The following is a 19,167-nucleotide window of genomic DNA, read 5'->3' as shown; positions in this document are numbered from 1 at the left end:
GCGCCGCCCGCCCCCTCCGGCTCCGCTCTGCGCCTGCGCGGGGCTGAGGGAGGGGGCGCGCGCCGGGAACACCGGCACCGCCGGACCGCGCATGCGTCGCGGAGGGCGGGGAGACGCGCGGACGGAACAGCCCCGAGGCCCGGCCCTCTGCGCATGCGCGGAGCGACCCGCGCGGAGCCGCGCCGTGAGGGGAGAGCGGCCGCGGGAGCGAGCGGCGCGGGGGACGGTGTGCGCATGCGCGAGGAGGGAGGGGGGGGCGGCGGGCGGAAGAGCCGCTGTGGTGGCGGGGGGCGCAGAAACGTCCAGAACGATGTGGGGGGGGCGGGGCTGAACGGGATCGGTGTGAGGAGATGAGAGCGGGAGGAACGACGGGGGAGTTGGAGATCTGTGTCAGGGTCTGGGCTCACAGAACCGCTGAGATACGGACATACCCTGGAGAAGCCAACGCGGGGCCTCCGAACTAATGAAGGGACTGGGGACACCCTCCTGTGAGAGGGGCTGAGGGAGCGCGGCCTGAAGGAGCCCGAGGGGTTCGTCACTGTGTAGAAGGGCTTGAAAGGAGATGAGGGAACGTAGAGCCGCGCTGCTGGCTGCGCTGCACAGAGCCACGGCTGGAGGCAGCTCGTGTCAATGAACACCTGAGGTTCCCTTGGCCATGAGCAGCACTGCTGTGTTACACTGTGATGGACAGTGAGGCCATAGGCTGTGTGGGCTTCAGCATGGAGATCTCCAAAGCCAGCCACACGTGGAGCTGGGTACCAGCACCGTGTCCCAGAGCAGAGCACTGAGAGGCCTCTTCAAATCTCAGCCATTGTGTGAGGAGCAGAGCAGGACAAAGCTGTGACCACACTGTACCAATCCCGGCTGAGGCTCTGGGATCCCTGGGCGCTGCAGCTCCTTCATTCTGACATTAACAAACTGCCTGGAAGCCAGCGTATCTGCTGTGCTGTCCAGCAGATGGGCTGCAGCAGAGAAGGAAGGCAGATCTTACTCCTGAAAGCATTGAGGTATGGATCAATAAGACGTAAAGCACATCAAGATAGGAGATGACAGCACAGAACGAGGCTAAAAGTGGAGAAAGAGTCAGAATCCTGCAAGACCTCAGCTTCCAGCTTCACCCCAGACCCAGGTGAGCTTTAAGCTGTGAGGGCAGCTACCAGGTTTAGTCACATCTGTCTCTGCATGTTCCCACCTGCTACAGGCTCCCCTCTGTCTGTAGTGTTGGGCTGTGTGACCAGCAACTGAAACCCATTTTGTGTTCCTTGCTGAAGCAACTGGGGCAGCATAGGAGGAATTCAGAGCAGTTCCTGCTGGGGGCTGGAGGGCCCCACTGGCTGGTACAGCCCAGCGGGTTTGGCACCACAACCCCAGATGTGCCTGGCTTTCCAAGACTGGCATGATTTGGAGGTTGCCTGATGACACAAGTACATGCACAACAGAATGAGCACACACTGATGTGCAGGTTGATGGAAGTGTTGCCCCATCTGTGTCACTGAAATCTGGAACAGAGATTTTCTGATCCTGTGTGGCCTGTCATGGCCCATGCAGTACTGGGCACTCACGGTGACAAATCCAGATGTGGGAAAGGCTGGAGTGCCAAAGGATGTTGTAGATTAACAAGTATTGATCTTATGCATTTTCCTGTACTTTTTTGATTTTTGATCATTTTGTGTGCTTAGCTTTGGATGCACATCCAGCTTCAGAGCCTGGCCTTGCAGCTCCAAGCAGATTTGCTGTGAGCTCTTGGTGCTTTGAAGGTCCTTCTCAAATGTCACTTTGGCTGATGGGGAAGATATTTAGTGTCCCAGGAGGGGGAACTGCACGTGGGGGCTGTAGTGGAAACAGGGAGTGCTGTCATCGCTGTGCAAACTGCATAAACAAGGGAAGTTTCAATTACAAGGGAAAGGAAACCTGCAACCTGTTTGGAGCAAAAGGGCCCGCAGCTGAGTGAACACACTGATGTGTTTTTTCCCCAGTCGTCACAGCAGAGATGTACAGAATGGTGGGTTCTGGTCAGGGATGCTGCCTGTGGCGTGTGGAGGTGCTTGGCTCCGTCCTTTCCCACTCCCATTCACAAGCCCTCATGGTTGGCCTTGAACTTATAGTTCTTTTCCAATCTTAGTGATTCTATATGGAGTGACACAGCTGAAACACAAACAAAATCTCAGCCAGTTCACTGCCAGGCACCGAAACACGAGACTTTGTCCAAATGTATGAATTCCTTGTAATTAAGGTATTTCCTTGTTTTATGATTAAGCTCTTCTCCCCGTGTAAGCAGTGGATAGCAGCAGGTGTGAGTAGGAAGCAGTGTGCACCAGGCTTCTGTGAGTACATTGGCAGGTGCACGCGTAGACTCACCAGCCCTGCTTGCAGTGTCTAACCCTGTGTAGGTGTTGTATTTTTTATCTGCGTTACAGGGCTGTCAGAAAATAATTAGGCTCTTTCAACAGCTGCCCTACTCCCAGATTACTGCTTCCTGACTCATTAGAGCCGCTGAGGTTGGCAGGAAACTTGTTCTATAGTAATTTCTGCCAGCAGCGTCCCTGGAGACGGGGCAGCCTTGTGTGTGACACCGGCGGCCACTTCAGCCTCGTGATGGAGGCACGGGGCTGCTGGAGGCCAATGGGCCGGCTGCTGTTTACCAGGAGATCGTTAGTGCTGTCATGAGCAACCATCAGGAGTTTCCCTATCGCTCTGATGGCTGCATTGGCCGGGCACTCGAGCAGCGCATGCAATGCTCTGATTTCCCGACTATTGGGCCAACACGGGGTTTCGTGTCCATTTCACCTTCCTCCCTACTTTACTTCATAACTTCTTCACTGCTTCCTGAGCAGGTGACTGGAATTTATCAGCTCCTTTCACTACACCTCTTCTTCTGTGATTATAAAAAGTCAAATTGCTATTATTATAGTATTAAATACCGTGCAGAATCAGCATCTACTGACCAGAGAGCAGGCATTTGTGAAACTGGAAAGACAAGACAATACTCAGCCATGTGAATACACCGGCTGGTCATGGAGATCTGCCTTATTTATAAGTTTAGAACAGAAGGAGGGTGATTGCACAATGTTTATTAACTGCAAGGTTGAAAATTGCCTGTGTTTAGACCACCATGGAATGAATGCTGCAAAAAACCCATTCGCTGCCCCCACCACCAAATCTGGTCAGCATTGCTCGCACTTTATTTGTCCAGAAATTGTTGGTTTCCTGGCGCAGTGCAAGAGCAAATGGTGCTGCTTGGTTACAGTGCTCTGAACAAGATCTTTGGCAGAGGCTCACTTTTAACCGATGCCATCTGAAGGATCTTTCCTGACAGGAAGACAAATCCTACATCTGCGAAAGCTCAACATTTTCTCAGCTTTAATTCATGATTAGTTTTAAGCAAAACAACTGGCATGGCCAAATTTTCCCCGCTCAAACCACGCTGCACACATTTAAAGAGGCACAGCCCAGCTCACCATGCAGAGCTGGCACCATACATCCTTCCCAGTGACTGGTACCTGCAACGCCATGGGAAGCTCTGCGCCTCCTCTCCAAACTGTTCCATTTCTCAGGTAATTGCAACAAAGCTGGAAACGCGTTTGGAGTTCCCAACCCTCCCTTCCTCCATATGCCTCAAGCCTGTGTATAGCAGTGTTCTGTGCTATTAGGGAACTGGGGCTCACAGAGCCAGCAGCTGCCAGCATGCAGCTCTGAAGTGCTCCCAAGGCAGCTCCAGCACTGTGATGCTGACTGCACATGCTGCTTCTGTACCTGTTTGCAGTTCTTCACCTCACAGCCTCTTCACCTGCAGGAAGCCTTCAGCATGTGCCCTCCCATTTCAGAGAGTTTTCTGGCAGGACAAGAGCTGAGGTAGCACCTGCATGCTGTGGCTGCACCAAAGCCAGTCCCAGCAGCACAGGAGTTAAGCACCAGTACAAAGACTTGGGATCCTCCTTTTTTAATCCTCATATAAAATGGGTAAACAACTTTGTTAATGCCTCCTTCATGTGCTAAGCACTTCCAGGCTGCTGGCCCCATCACTTGGTGATTCACGGGAGGAGACAGGAGATGGGGGCTGTGCCCAGCAGGCAGCATCCAGCATCTGGGGTCGACAGAGCCAGTGCCCTTCAGAGGAACACTGAGGGGTGCTGCTCCTAGAAGGTAAAAGTGGAGAAGTCTTTGATGTAGTTCCTTCAACTGAAGCTCAGACATCTTGAGCTCTCTGACAGGTCAGCCTGCATGCAGAAAAGGGGCAGCTGCTTGGCAGAGGCTGCTTGTATTTCCATAAGACATTCAGAAAGGCACTTAAAACCACAAAGATTCCACATAACAGGCCTGGAGGTCTTTCACGGGTAGTTAATGGGTTGAAAGGAAGCAACAACAGAAAAAAGGCAACGTGGCAAACTGGAATAAACAAGTCATTTTCTCAGCATAAGTAGCAGCAGGACAAGATGTGGTAAGGGCAGAGTTTATGTAGAGCAGCCAAAATGCAGCTGAATGCAAAGAGCATCAGGAAGACTATATTTTAAAGAAACTAATCAAAACGTAAGAAAAATGATGCCTGCAGAGGAGACAAATCTGTTCCCATCACACCAGCCAGCTCCTTTCCTCGGGTTCCTAAAACCAATCCCTCTGACTGCTGCGGAGGGCTCAGGACTCTCCTGAGCTAATTCTCATCTGAATAAGATGTTTGAAAAACATGCCTTCCAGCTTTACATCTTCAGCTTCATAGAGAATCCATTATAAACCTGGCTAAGCTGTTTCCAAAGTTAATGACCTAATGATAAATGTGCAAAAATATCTGTTTCCAGTTTGAACTGCTCTTGCTTTAACGAGTGGACCTTGTTCAACTTCAGCTTCATCCTCCAGATCAAAAAGCCCTTTGATGAAGTTTCTATTCCACATGCAAGCACTTCCGTGCTGCAATTTTTGTAACCTTTTTCTTCGATAAGCTACACTGAGCTCAACTGTCTTACCATAAATAATGTTTCTCATGCTTTTAATCATTTATGTGTTTTTTAATCTGGATTTTAAAAGTCAGAGGCACAGCCGTAGCATTCATTCCCTGCAGCAGGAGTGCCAAATGTGGGCAAGAGCTCCCACTACCGCAGGAGAGGAACGCACTCAACCTTTACCCTGGTGTCATGCTCTGCCACCTCCTTGGTGTGATGCTGCACTGCACACTTCTCAGGATGTAGGCTGGCATCCCAACACACAGCCCGGCATTAAGTTACCAGTAACGCTGGTGGTTCGGTGCCAGCAGCTCACCTCAGCCAGCAGCCAGCCCTCTGCTTTTCCTGGGGAGCATCTGTCTCCTTCCAGGTCAGTGTTTCAAACAGCACAAGTTGCTCTTTGAGGTAAATCTGGAACACACTTACTGAGCAGCTCTGCCCTTTTGCTGTTAAATCAAATCCTTCCCTTTTTCCTTGTGGTTTTTGTATTGATTTCATTAAACCATGCCTTACACCTTGTGCTATCAATTCAACCAGAAACCTAAGCAGCTCAACTAATCTCAAATACAAAAATATCAAGTTAGACTGATAGATCTGTTTCCCATAAATTTAGATTGACCCATTGCACGCCTCAAGACCTGTTAAGACTATATAGCCTGTTACCTTTATCAATACACCTAAACAGAACTACCCAGATATTTCCTACTAGATATTCCTTCGCACAGTTTTATCTTTTTGCTCTACTCTTGTTAAAATGAATAAACAGAAACCAGACAACCAAACCAGCTAGAACAGAATGAGGGACAACCATAGGGCATTCAAGAGCCACTTAGGCAACAGTGAGCTTTAGGTTTCCCTGTGCTGCACGCAATGTAGGCCAAATAATTCACTGTATAAGACACAGCAATCAATGGAATAACATCCTGCAGGGGGGGTGAAACAACTCCTGGGGGGCTCCTGCTGCAGCTCTGCTAAAACTGCATTTGAAAAACATGAGCTGCTGCTGCTGGGAGCAACCAAATGAAGCCCACAAGGAGCACAGGGAGCCCCAGCAGCATGCTCCACTGCTAATAGCTGTGCAGTTCCTTGGCCTTCATCGTTAAAGGGGTAGACTGCAATTCTAAGTGCAAGAGACCGCTAAACAAACTTCTGAAGAGCACAGTGATTTCATAGAAAAGGAAAAAAATGACACAACCTATGGGAGGTTTTCACAAACAGGACATATTGCTTCTCTTTTTTGCTGCCACTCAGAAAGGTGAACTGTTTTGCTTTGGATTAGGAACAAGTTTGAGACCGCTAAAGGACGTAAGACCCTGGAACACAAATTCCTTTCTGATAACGGATCCTGACACCACCTCTCCAGCTGGAAGAGCTGGAAAGCTTCACGCCTCGTGTTGCAGGAGGCAACACCCGCCTGTGTGCTGCTGGAGGCTGGCTACAAGGCAAAGTATCCTCCTGTATTTATTCCAAGATAAAAACAGCATTATGCACAAATCCCAGATGGATTTCTTTTCCTTTTTATTTAGGAAGAAGGCAGGATTATTTGTGGGTTCCCCCCCATCTGGTACAGATTCACAGGCAGTAAGAATGAGTTTTGTTTCCAATACATGTGTTGGTTCGAAATCCCAGGAAGAAAAAACTCCATCTCAAGAAGCCACACGTCAGTTCCCATTCCTGGCATCACCAGACACAGCACAAAAACACCCAAACAAAGAAGGATCCAAGGCATACATTGTTTCACAGAATTTACATGTTAAAAGGACAAGTAGAAATATTACAAAAATCAACAGAATCACTTTTAAAATATTTGTATTTGTTGAACCGTTAAAAACAGACACGGAAAGAGGTAGCAAAGCTAACAACTTCCTGCTGCTCTAATTAGTGTTGCCTGCATGCACTGAGAAAGTTACTGTGGAATTGAATCTTGAAATCTTCTCTGGACAGGATTGTAGACGATTTGCAGTTTATTTCTGATAACGCTATTTGACGTAGAGGCGAATCAACAGGCTCACCAGCAGCTGTTTCATGTTGTCTGGCTTAACAAAAAGGCATTGAAAGGAAAAGGTTATCTGTATTTTACTTCAGAGAGCAAGAGAGAGCACAAGCACGCACACACCAGGGAGACCACACACAGATGTAACACTAACAGGATGCTTCACTTGCTCTGCCACAGCAAAACTGAAGAATGACAGATCCCTGGGTGGCAGAGTTAAGACAATTTGGTATGACCTTGGTCCCATGGATTTGAACATCATTCGACAAGTTAAAAGCAAGGCATGAAAGGTGAAGGGACCTGGAATTCCATGTGTTGTGTGCATGCACTCTCTCTCACACCTGCTTCTTCAGGCTTTCTGAGGTCCTGTCAATGCCGCCAGTTCAAGATGATCTCCCATCCAATATGTAATAGCGATACATTAAACCTATGACCAGTGCTCCAAAGATGGGGATTAGCCATGTTGACCAGAAGCTATGGGGAGGAAGAAACAACAACAAAAAACAAATACAAACAAACAAACAAAAACAAAACAAAAAAAAAAACCAAACGCACACACAAAAAAGAAGAAAGCATTAAGTTAATAACACATTCAATATTCAACATTCAATACATTCAATACTTGCTACATGTCTGTTTTCACCCAGCTCCCACCAGCTCACAGACCAACCACAGAGGACAGAACAGCTCTAGCTGTCCCATGCTCAGAGCTCCCCTACCCCTGTGAGAGGCCCCTGTGACTGCAAGGACAGCCTGGTTGCTTATAAAAGAGCAGCTGGGTTGCTGAACTTTCCAGCCTGGCACATACAGAAACCAATCTGAGTTTTTTGTTGTTTTATTTTCTTATATAAGCCAGACTGTCAATTTGTGCTATACAAACAGCTGAGTTGACTCAAGGATGGAAATTACTACAGCTACCCCACAATAAATCATCCTTACTCATAAACCTGAGACCACAGGCACAGGCTCACCTTTAGCAGCCTCCTTAAAAAAAATAAAATCCTGATAGGAAATACTGGGTTTGTGTCCCGGCTGCAGGCATCCCTGAATTCACAACTAAATCGCACTGGTCACCATAAAGATCCTTCAACAAATGCACACTGCTGCGAGTATCCACTGTAGCACAAAGGGAGTGCAGCCACATTTGTGCAACATGAACACACAGACAATTCAAGCTCAAAAATCCCCAGGCGCCTGCTCTGCTCAGTGTGAGCAGGGGACTCCTCACCACTGGCTGCACCTCCATCTCCAACAAGAGAGATGCACAGTGTGATGCAGTTTGGCAGCTTATATTGCAGTACCTGCTTTTGGAAGGACAGTACAGTAACATCCCATTGAGTTCTTCCCTGCCTGATGGAGCTAACCTGCAGTCCTACAAATGGAGAGTCCCATTCTCTCAATTTCTTTCTCTTATTTTAAGAAGATACTATACCTTGCTTGTCCTGGGGATGTCCTATTTTGATCCTGAAAGAAGGAAGTGGGAAAAAAATAAGTCATGCTAATAAGACTGCAAGACTGGACAGGCAACTGCAAATGCAGAGGAAAAATAACCCTTCTCCTTTTCTAAACATCCTCTCTCAGAAGCATGGATGCTTCTGGGGATGTCTGCCCTCCTCCCCACCTTCACATTCTTTCTATTAGTCTAAACCTTCCCACCTAGTTCTCAGTTTTATACTGGAACTCTCAACTCTCTCAAAAAAATGGCCTTGAAACCACACTATTTGTTTTATGTGTTCAGAGGGTAACTGATGATCATACATGGTACATAGAATGGTTTGGGTTGGTAGAGATCTTTCAGATCACCTAGTTCCAGCCCCTCTCCCCCCCTCACTATCTGCAGACCAGGATGGTCACAGCCCCATCCAGCCTGGCCTTGAGTGCTTCCAGTGAGGGGGCATCCACAGCCTCACTAGACAACCTGTTCCAACCTGCTCCTGTATCTCACCACCCTCACAGTCAAGCAGTCCTTCCCAATATGTAGTCTAAATCTTCCTTCTTCCAGTTTAAAACTATTTCCCCTCATCCTGTCACCACCTGCCCTGATAAAAGTTCCTCCCCAGCTTTCCCCTTCAAGTACTGGAAAGCCAATATAAGGTTCCCTCAGAGCCTTTTATTCTCCTGGCTGAAGAGCCCCAGCTGTCTAAACCTGTCCTCATTGGGGAGGTGCTCCAGCGCTCTGATCATCTTTGTGGCCCTCCTCTGGACCTGCTTCAACAGCTCTATGTTCTTCTTGTGCTGGGTGCTCCAGAACTGTACACAGTAATCCAGGTGGGGTCTCATGAGAGCTGAGTAGAGGGGCAGAATCACCTTCTTCAAACTGTTGGTCACACTTAACTTGATGCAGCCCAGGATATGGTTGGCCTTCTGGGCTGCAAGTGCACATTGCCAGCTCATGTTGATCCAGAGAATCATTTCACCTTTTCCAATCCTCTGTCTGCATCCCTAGTTGCTATCTTACTGCATGGCCACTGACAAAACTGCAAAGTTCTCTTCAAATCTTCCTTCACATACAACCTGTCTCCAAACTTTCATACTATTTTCAAAAGAAATCTGAGAAAAAAAAAATCTGAAAATAAGTTTCCAGTCAGTTGAAAATCACTTTATCAATTCTACAACCTCTTTCTCCATGGCTGTTGCTGTTCTCCAGTATGTGCCAGCCAAAAATCACCTCACTTGTCTATTCTAAACAGTGCTGCTTCCACTTCTTGAGTGGAAGAATGACAGTGCTTTCTTTCCTGCCACAACACCCCATCAGTGGATGCTAAACGTTAACATTTAACTGTGGGGAGTTACCTCTGACCTGAGTCATAGGAGTATGCGGTCACTACTTCTTTTTTTCCTGGTAAAAAATAAATAGGTGGGATCCACATTACTTCCATCTGTTTAAATTATACTTGGGACCACTTTTAAAATAGATGTTGCACACTAGAGAAAACCCACTGGACTTTGTTTAGAACAGAAAAATATCTGCAAAAATATTTAACTTATATCCAGCAGCATTGCTCAGATTAATTTCTATGCACATTTTAAGCACATCACTCTGTTAATGAAACAGAGTCGGACCAAACAATGTAATGTTAAGGTGAATGCATAATCACACAGTCCAGCTTTGTAACTAAGAACAAGATTTACCTAGCCTGACTTATTCTTTTTATGGCTGACTGTAATAAGCGAGTTCTCCCAAGGGCTCCAGTTGCTGCTCTCTGTTGGCAGTTTCCATATTGATTCCCGGTACTCTGCAAGCGGCCCTGCTTCAAACAACATCTAATGAAAGCGTTGTTGAAGACAGAGCTGTGCCTGGTCCAAGCCAAGTAAGAAGAGAAGCCAGCTGCAAGGCGCATGTTTACCTCTCAGATGGGATTCTATTTATTACCATTTCCCTCTTCCTATCCATTTTGAAGGCATTTTTGCAAGACTATGTCCCATTCTAATCCAGGAGTACCTAAGTTTTAACCAACACCTATGATTTCTAGGGCAGTTAACAGAATTCTTGTTTTACAGCCAATCCCATGGTGGTTGTACCCGTCTCCTGACTTGAATGTAACAACACTAACAGTTCAGTCATCAGGACAGAGCAAGTACTGCGAAAATATAGTCTGTGGCTCAAGGGGTAGAAATAGCATTGCTGATGTCAGAGAAGGCACAAAAAAAAAGTCCCATTTTCACACTGAGGTGCCTGCTGAGCTTCTGAACAAACCAAAAGGAATCATTTGCTTAGAAGATTTATTCGTTTCTATAGCTGGTAAGCATAAAGCCACAAACTCCACAGAGGGAGGAAAAAAAAAGAGCGAGCAAAATAAAAGGTGTGTGGTGACTTCTTCGTTCATTTTGTAAGCATAATATAGTTTCCTCAGCATTAAATAAAATGGAACAGTAAAACACCAATAGCTTACCTTGGAACCTCCCTTTTTACGGTCATCCTGTCACGTGCAGAAAAAAAAAAAGAAGGAAAAAAGTGATAAGCAGCGACTTCAAGAGAAACCTGCAGTCATTACGGCCATTATGAGGGAATTGCTCTGTACACAGTCCGCAGCATACCAGCAACTGCCTGCACTCCAGCTTTCAAAGCAGACATACCTACAGCACCCAAAGGCACTGACTGTAGTAGGCAGCAAGCTGGTGTTTGTGTCATTCCCGTCACCTCTCACCCTCCTGAATTCTAAACTGAGCACGAGGAAGTTATGGTACTATCAGCTAAGGAGTAATTGACATGGTTAGCTCCCTTAGGTGCCACCAATTTAATTGAAGGGAGAAACCTGTTCTGAACAGTGGGAAAAGAAAACTAATCTGGTTTTATTCTCACCAGTGATCCTCTTTCCTCAGTAGAAATCCTGGGTGACACTGTATAAAAAGCCTAACTACTTACTGTGCAAGACTCATCTTGGTGTACATTTTCTGGGTTACGTATAGGAAAGGCACACTTCTACTGCATCCTGCCCTGTGTTTGAAAGTGGGCTGGTCCTTACCGGATGGATCTCCCCTACGTAGTACTGCTTGAGCATCTCCCTGGCATCTGTGGAATGACCAACATCTTCAAAGCTCTCCGTCGCATCTCTTCCAGCTTGTTCAAGCAAAACCTCTTCTCCGCCTGGATGCTGGAAGAGAAGATTTAAGGTGAGCAAAAGGCTGGGTGCAAATGAAGTACCCAGAATCTCAGCAGCCCTTTGGTCCCTTTTCACTCATAAGGAATGCCTCAAACCACTATCAGCAGTAACTACCAAAGATTCAGTCATCCAGCCTCTCCTTCAGGAAGTCTCAAAGCACAATGCATGCTGCACAGCCTGGGAAATACCTTGCATAAAGTAAAAATCTTTCCAAAGAGGCAAATCTCCAACTTACAGAGAAGCACAGCTTAGCCCCACCCTACAGCAAAGTAACTCTTCTGCAATTCTGCAGCTGATATAGGCAAGAAAATAATACAGAAGAAAGCATATCCTCATGTACCTTTCCATAGGCCTCACTGCACAAACCACACTCTCTTGCAGAGGAGCCTCTGCTGCACTATTTTTTCATTAAGAACTTCCCAGAGACATCTCAGCTCTTAGTGAAGCACAAGACAGTGCTGCATCCACAGGCATCAGTGGAGGAAATGATCTTCTGCTTCTTCAGATCTGACAAATAAACAGCAGCTTCTTTGCGTGTAGCTGTACAATGAGGAGTAGAGAAGAACAAAAGGACACTACAGTGGCATGAGAAGCTACAGCTCTAGCATGGCTGCACCAGTACCAAACTTGACCCAGCATAAAGCTACTCAGTGCCCGGTGGAGAAAGAAAAAAATACTTTCAAAGTCTACCATTTGACATCACATACTGATTTCAGAAACTCAGGAGCTGCAACAGCAGAAGCTGGTGGTGGCAGACGGTCACAAAGCCAGGCAGCTTGGACTGAAAAATCCCTGGTGCAGGGCTGTCTTCCTTGATGGGTTGGGCTCTGCACTGTCAGTACCAGAATTCCAGGGACAGATTGGCAATAGAAAGCAGTAACTACAAGGCCAGCAAAGTACAGTCTATTTACAGTGTGTGTATGGGAAGAAATACTTCTGTTTAAACTACCAGCTAATCCAGTTAAACCAATAAAGTGATCAGGCTGCTGAGTCCACACACAAGGACTAACCCAGTTCTGCAGAGCACCAGGCAACAGGCACTAGATGTGCTGCCTGAAAAGATGAGACTTGCTCAGTGCTGCCTAAAATTCCCCTAACAACAAGAAGCCTGGAACCGGAAAAGTTAGAGTAAATTTCACATCAAGGGACTAAAAGTCTTATTTTTCTCTGTAATACACTTTTCCTTACCGCAGACACAGAACAGTTGTTATTGCCTCTCTTTCTTCAGCTTGTTTGGTTTTTCTCCCAAAAGTCTAAATATTCTCACTTGGCTGTGCCACCTCATACCAAACATACTGCATGTGGACACAAAAACAGCTCCGTTGTTTACTCCAGAGAGTTGCTGCAGCCAACTCTCCAATCCCCATATCAGAGCTCTTTATTCTGAATAAATCCCTTTATTGGCCAGGTATGTAACATAATCAACACAGAGCTCTCTCAGCAGCCATGAAGGGCAAAGTCTGCAGGCCTGGGAGGCAGCTGGGCAGCAGTCAGGTATTAGCTCTCCTCATCTGTAAAACCAAGCCAGGCTCCGCTCTGCTGCTCCCCTTTGAGCCCAGCCACGTGTCCCACTGCCACTGCTCCTGCACCAAGGCTCATCTGATCTCAAAGGCAGCCAGGTCAGGGGCTGCCATAGCAGAAAATCAGCCCATCAAAAGAAAGGAAAGGAGATGACTATCTGCTGGTCACTGTGAATTAACTCTCTACAGACCTGTGTGCATGAGAGTCAACAGGAGCAGAAGTTGCAGCAGGACCGATTTAGGTCACCACAGCACTCTTTAGCTCACACTCTCAGACCTGATTGTAGTGGTGAATGCTGCATCTTGTTCTGCACAATAAGTACAGTTGTCCAGTTTACAGAACACACTTGTAAAGACCCACTTGCAAAGAAATGAGGGGATGAAGGGCCAACCATTTCCTTTAAGGTTTCTACAAGAACCCTTTTGGGATATCCCAATAGAAATCTCATTCCAGAGCTGAGACTTGTTTAAAGATTACCCTGCTTTCCTAATTAACCATCCTAGAGGAACAGACAAAACCCTTCAGTGAGACAGAACATGGAGCGGCCATCTGCTTTTGGTGGGAACCAGTTACTGCATGTTCGAGGGACAAATAAAAGTGGAAAAGAGAAGAAAGCAAAGGTTACTCCTCTTTACATGCACTTGTTAAATCTCCAGTAATTATTTACTCATGCACATCTGTCCATCATTATCACCAAGCCAAAGGAAAAAATACAAGGATCTTTGGCATATCTTATTTCTGACAGAACTCTCTAGTCTAGACACCCACAGCTGCAGCCAGACAGCTCGTACCTCGTCATACCCGAGCACATGTCAAACCAGACTATTTGTACAAGCCATCTACTCTGCCACAAAACTGCCCAAAGCTGCAGCTCCTGCAGGGAAACAGAAACTGTGAGAAGCGTGGCAAACTCTGAAAATAAAATGTACTTCCAGAAAAAATAATGACCAAAATAAAGCTCCTTCTGAAAACGAACAGACAAAAAAGCCAGCAAGAATAAGAGATGGGCTCAAGTGCCAGCCCTCCAAATTCTCCCTTAGCAACAGTAACGTAATCAGGACCTCCCCGTCTCTGGAGTCTCTCACATACATAATGCATTAAGTACCTGATGACAGCAGCAGTAATAGACTTGAGGCACTGGCTCTGGAAGGATATACCCAGTGCCACTGAGCAGTGAAAGCAGCGTTACAGAGGGAACCCCGCTGTCTGGGAGGGAAAGCAGCAGCCACCACAAGCACAAGGCGCTCCATAGCCCCACAGCACAGGGATAGGTGGCTGCCCTTGTCACAGACAGGAGGTTACGCGGGAATAAAACCCAGGATTTGCAGAGTATGCAGAATACTTGGAGCTAGAGCAGATGATCTCAAATGATTCATTTCCATGTGATCTTTGAATCCAGTTCTCTGAATCCAAGACTAGTTCCCACAAGGCAGAGAATAGCAGCAAAACGTTGAGTAACCCCATATGCACTCCAAACTTACTTTAAATATGCACTGATGCTCTGATGATCCTTGATGACTCTCCCTCTAATTAGTATTTAGGAGCAGCTCATATATTTCTCATGTTCTGTGTTCAGCCAGCAAGGTTTTTATTAGTGAAAGCCAAGGAGATGCTCTCTCTGCAAAGCCTTTAGAAGGGACATGTAGGAGCAGCAGTCAGAACTAACTGCACTGCTGACAGTACCTGGCAAAGGCTTCAGGGAATGCAACGCAGAAACTTGATGCAGGAGGCGAGAACCTGGAGCTGTCTCTCCACAAATGCCAAGTGCCTGTCCACGTGTGTGGCAGCCACCCTTACAGACCTGTGGCAAACTACAAGTGAGTTCACAAGCAACACTAAGCTCTGGTTCATTAGGTTGCTGGATCAGATAGTACAAAATCATCACACTGAGGAGAGATGCAAAAGCTTTGATTTCCAGCCACTGTTATTGAAGAAATATGCCATGAAAGGAAAGAGTACGTCCGTGACATAGCAACGTGTCAATACCATGCAAGCCAGAAAAACACCTACACAAATGGTGTTCATCAGCCACACGTCCTTCACGACTTGTTGTAAGACATGAACCAGGTTTCCCTAAGACCATCTGCGTAGCGCTGGAACAAGTCAGCATAAGGAAAAACAGATCCCTGACATTCCTTCTTGTCCCTCGCACAGTTTTGGTTTCAGACACACCTGAGTATGTAGGACTTTTGTGCTGGAACACAAAGACATTCAATATTGTTCTCTTACTACTGGCACACAGATGTTGAGCTGTGTGCTGGCTGACCTGCTGCACCTACGGCTGCAGAAACCATGAAGCAATATTCCACAACCTTCTAGCAAGGAGGCTTCTGAGCGATAACACAATTGCTCCGAGGCAACGCTCCAGCAGAATCCAGCAATCTTGTGCAAATAATCTATGGCCAAAGGCCAGAAAAGGCAACAATTACACGCTGCTTCAGTAACTACACGAGATCAAGGGAAAATATTACCCTCTGAAACTCTGATAGCTGCAGTTACAACAACTTGGAGCTTGAAAGCAGAACTGTTTATCAGACAACTGTAACCTTTAAACAAGACAAACATTCCTGGTTCCTATCAGCTCCACATTGTTCTCCTGTCACTGGACTGATTACAGCGGGATAACAGATACAAAGTATATTTTTGCCAATAAATTAGGCTGTGATTTATGTTTACAGGCTTTAGATAGCAGAGACTTTGTTAACCACACTACTACACTGACAAGAGTAGCCTTACTCTTCTTCCTTTCCCTAAGCAAAGTAATTTTTTATGCCCCAGGTACTTTGTTGTTTAGAAACAAATAGTGAACTGCTCTTCCACATTTCTGTCCCATCTTCCCCTGAATCTGCCTAAACTTCTTACATCCATAATGTTCTTTGCCAAGAAAGGTCTGTTCCCTGTTGTGTGAAGAAACATTGCTTGTTTTGAGACAGGCTCCAGCCATCTTTCCTTCCAGCCTTCCTATGGACTGGGTGCCTGGAGCCCCCACACACTGGGATGGTTGGACTAGATGATCCTACAGGTCCTTTCCAACCTTGTGATTCTATGATATCAGATGCCCAAGAACATCAGCTGCTCAGCAGGCTGCTTTTCAGGTCCTGCACCTGAAAAACACTGTGAGAGTACTAAAAGCAGGCAGAGCTGAGCAAAGGAGCTATAAGCCAGGACTCATTTGGAGTCCTCAAAGGAAAAGCAGTGATCGTTGGTTTAAGAGCTGTCAGCAGTAAAAATTTAACTATGGCAAAGGCCATCTCAAGCCACCATAGTAAGAGACACTGAAATTCCTCACTTGTACACTGGGGTAACCTAGAGGCTTCTCTTAGACTAAGCGTTGGGAGGAAGACTCAAAGCACAAACCAGATTCAGAATGAAGCATTATGATACTGGAACAAAATACATCTTACACAACTTCATATTGTTTATGAACACTGGAAAGCTACACAGAAAGCCACTACTTCCAGCTGCCAGGCCGCTGTAACAGAGCTGCCACGTTATCAGCCTCCTCCTATCTGGAAAGTCTCTTACACCTTATCAAAGGAGCTCGTCATTGCCCGTGCTGTGATGAGCACATAGCAGACATGCTTTAATCACATGTGCCTGGGGGAAAACACGAGTTTAATTCACACGAGCAAAACCAGCAAGCAGCAACTTGAAGCTTTGTAATGAAGCGCTCTCCTACAGCCGGCTCGAACCAGCTCCCACCCTATGGATCCTACAGAGCTCGGCACTGCTGTAAGCTGACACTGAAGCCCTTTAGAAACGTTCTCGCATGTCATCGCGCTGTTTTTAGCTCCATACAGCACGGACACAGCTGGAAGGCACCGAGTCCTAACACAGTGTTTGTCCCTGCAGCCGAGGGAGCTGGGGATGTCACACCGAACGAAGCTGCGGCCCTTCCAGGCCTCCTTCGCACGGCTCTACGGGGCGGCGTGTCCGGGTCGGAGCCGCACCCGCTGTGCTGTGACGGGGCCTCCTCTCCTTCCTCCTTCTCCTTGTCAGTGTCAGGACACATCGGTGCCCATGGCCCGCAGCACTGCCCGGCTCCGACCCTCCCCCCAGCTCCGGCCTCTCCCGACCCCCCGGCCCGGCCCTTCCCCCGCGCTCCCCGCCGGACCCCGCCCCGCTCGGCCTCACCTCCTCCAGGAAGCGGGTGACATCGTAGACGCGCCCGTGGATGACCAGCCAGGCCTCGCGGTTGGAGTTCCGCTTCCCAACCTCCTCCAACGTGAACACGGGCCCGGCCCGCTCCTCCTCCGCGCAGCCCCCGGCCTCCGTCCGCTTCCCTCCCTCCATGCTGGCCGCCGCCGACTTCGCGGAAGGCGCGGTTTGACCCGCCGCAGCCGCCGTAGCGATGTGGGGAGGAGCCGCCCGCTGGGCCGAGCGCGCCGGCCAATGAGGAGCGAGCGGGCCCGGCGGGGGGGCGGGTCCTGGCAGCGATCGCAGCCAATAGGAAGCGCCGCGCTCCGCAGCTCTGTTGAGTGCGTAGGGATGTAGAGCTGACTGTGCGTGTGAGCCCGGCACCGTGTGTGGCACGGGGGCAATAACGGGACGGAGGGTTTCGTTATCAGGAGCATCTCTAAGGGGGAAGCGCTCCCCGCCCATCATCAGGTTTTGTCCTATTAACTTAGTTTAGGATTTCATCACCCTACATCCCCATTGCCATTACATCCCCCTGCCCGGCCTTGGCGAGCACAATCCTGCCCCGTTTCACGCTGTAAATGGCGTTCTGCCCCTGCTTTGTCCAGGTATCTTTGCATTTACCTGCTGGATGTCACTGTCGGTACCTGAGCTCCCTGGGCCGGCTCCACCTGCCAACCTGGTTCTCAGTCACTGTTTCAGACCAGGACATTTCCCTACACATGGGCTGCATCACAGTGTCCCTTTCCCCAGGTGTGTTCAGCGCGTTGCTGGCTTTATGGTCTTTATTCCATTAGGAAGCGTTTGCCTTTGTCTCTAGTTGGTTCACAGCATCATTTTCTACAAGGTGCAATACATTTTCCAATCAGTGCCTCTGTCCTTCCATCCCTGCAGCCCGTCTGCTTGCAGGGTTTCTCCATCTCATGACAGTCCTGTTCCATTCCCTTTTTCTACTCTGACAGCAGCTTTGTTACCTTTTTTCCTGTAGCTATCCACTATTTTCCAATACATGCCGTGGTATCTCCTGCATTTCCATGCAGTACAGTGGGATCCTGGCCCTGGACAAGGCTTTCAAGGCACGTTAGCAATGCAAAATTCCTCTTGGTGCAGCACCAAGCACACACTGGGTGCACAAACACATGAGAGAAAAAGGAGCATGTGGAGACCAGAATGGCCCAGTAATTTTCCTATTTCGTTTTCCACTATAAATCGAACAGAAGGACAGACACGAGGCCTCAGCAACGTGGAGATCTCGTTCCCTGGAATGTTTTCTTTCATCTGTAATCGCTTCATCAAAATCCATAAATCAGCTGGTTAAGACTAAAAAGCACAAGCATGACTGTAATTTGTATCTTCCTGCCCGGTGTTTCTTTTGGCACACAAAGCACCAAACCTTTTCCTGAAAGGGAATTGATGGTGACACTGGGAAAGGATTCAGTGAAAGTGGACAGAAAGGCTCACAGCACTCCTGGCCTCACCTCCATAATCCCTGCTTCCTCTTCACTCATTACAGAAGACTGAGAGAGCATAACAGTGGTTTGTAGTGCTGTGGCTACTCTGAAAATGACCAGTACAGAATCATTGTGCAGTGCTGGATGCTGCTAGCACACAGTCAGCACAACAGGCCAGGAGACCTCATGGGAGGAAAGTCTTATTTGAGATGCCAGGACTGCAGCCCCTGCCACGTGCCCTGGTAGCAGCTGAGCTGCAGGGATTAGCACCCTCTCAGCTCTGTGCCACTGTTTGACACCTGTCAGCATGACTGTGCCACGGTTCCTTCAGCTGCTGCTGTCAGAGAGGTCACAGGGGCTGCAAAAATCCCATCTAACGTGGAGCAGCTTCATTTCCCAGGGCAGGGAGTGAGTGACTGAGATGTGCTGAGGCTCTGGTGGAATAGCAGGTTGGTGCTGGTGGGTAGCACAGGGAGGGCACTGCTGGAAGCAGGGAGGTCAGGAGGCTTGGCCTGGTGAGCCACAGC

The 19,167-nt window shown here is 47.9% G+C and overlaps 1 protein-coding gene and 1 long non-coding RNA gene across 6 annotated transcripts; one reads left to right on the top strand and one right to left on the bottom strand.

The window, feature by feature from the left end:
- Positions 1-337: 337 nt before the first annotated feature.
- Positions 338-6,933, top strand: LOC116653976. Its single transcript, XR_004308697.1, has 2 exons — positions 338-1,129; positions 6,214-6,933. It is a non-coding gene; the product is annotated as an uncharacterized LOC116653976 (long non-coding RNA).
- Positions 3,160-17,669, bottom strand: LOC107319486 (cytochrome b5 type B). Of its 5 annotated transcripts, none has more exons than XM_032447139.1 (6): positions 17,187-17,669; positions 11,394-11,522; positions 10,821-10,847; positions 8,360-8,391; positions 7,269-7,401; positions 3,160-4,136 (listed from the first exon to the last, which is right to left on the bottom strand). In XM_032447139.1, exons 1-5 carry the CDS (start codon positions 17,655-17,657, stop codon positions 7,311-7,313), a joined length of 750 nt encoding a protein of 249 aa, XP_032303030.1. In that variant the 5' UTR covers positions 17,658-17,669; the 3' UTR covers positions 3,160-4,136; positions 7,269-7,310. The 5 variants fall into 5 exon arrangements, 4 of the variants coding, with proteins under 4 accessions (XP_032303030.1, XP_032303032.1, XP_015729820.2 ...); XR_004308695.1 differs by lacking the exon at positions 3,160-4,136 and adding an exon at positions 9,728-9,766 and having other exon boundaries at positions 7,318-7,401; XM_032447141.1 differs by lacking the exon at positions 8,360-8,391.
- Between the last annotated feature and the right edge of the window lie 1,498 nt (positions 17,670-19,167).

The sequence above is a fragment of the Coturnix japonica genome, chromosome 11 (assembly GCF_001577835.2).
Source record: "Coturnix japonica isolate 7356 chromosome 11, Coturnix japonica 2.1, whole genome shotgun sequence".
Lineage (NCBI taxonomy): Eukaryota > Metazoa > Chordata > Aves > Galliformes > Phasianidae > Coturnix > Coturnix japonica.
Note: the sequence above shows the minus strand (reverse complement) of the source record. Positions and strands in the feature narration are given on the sequence as shown.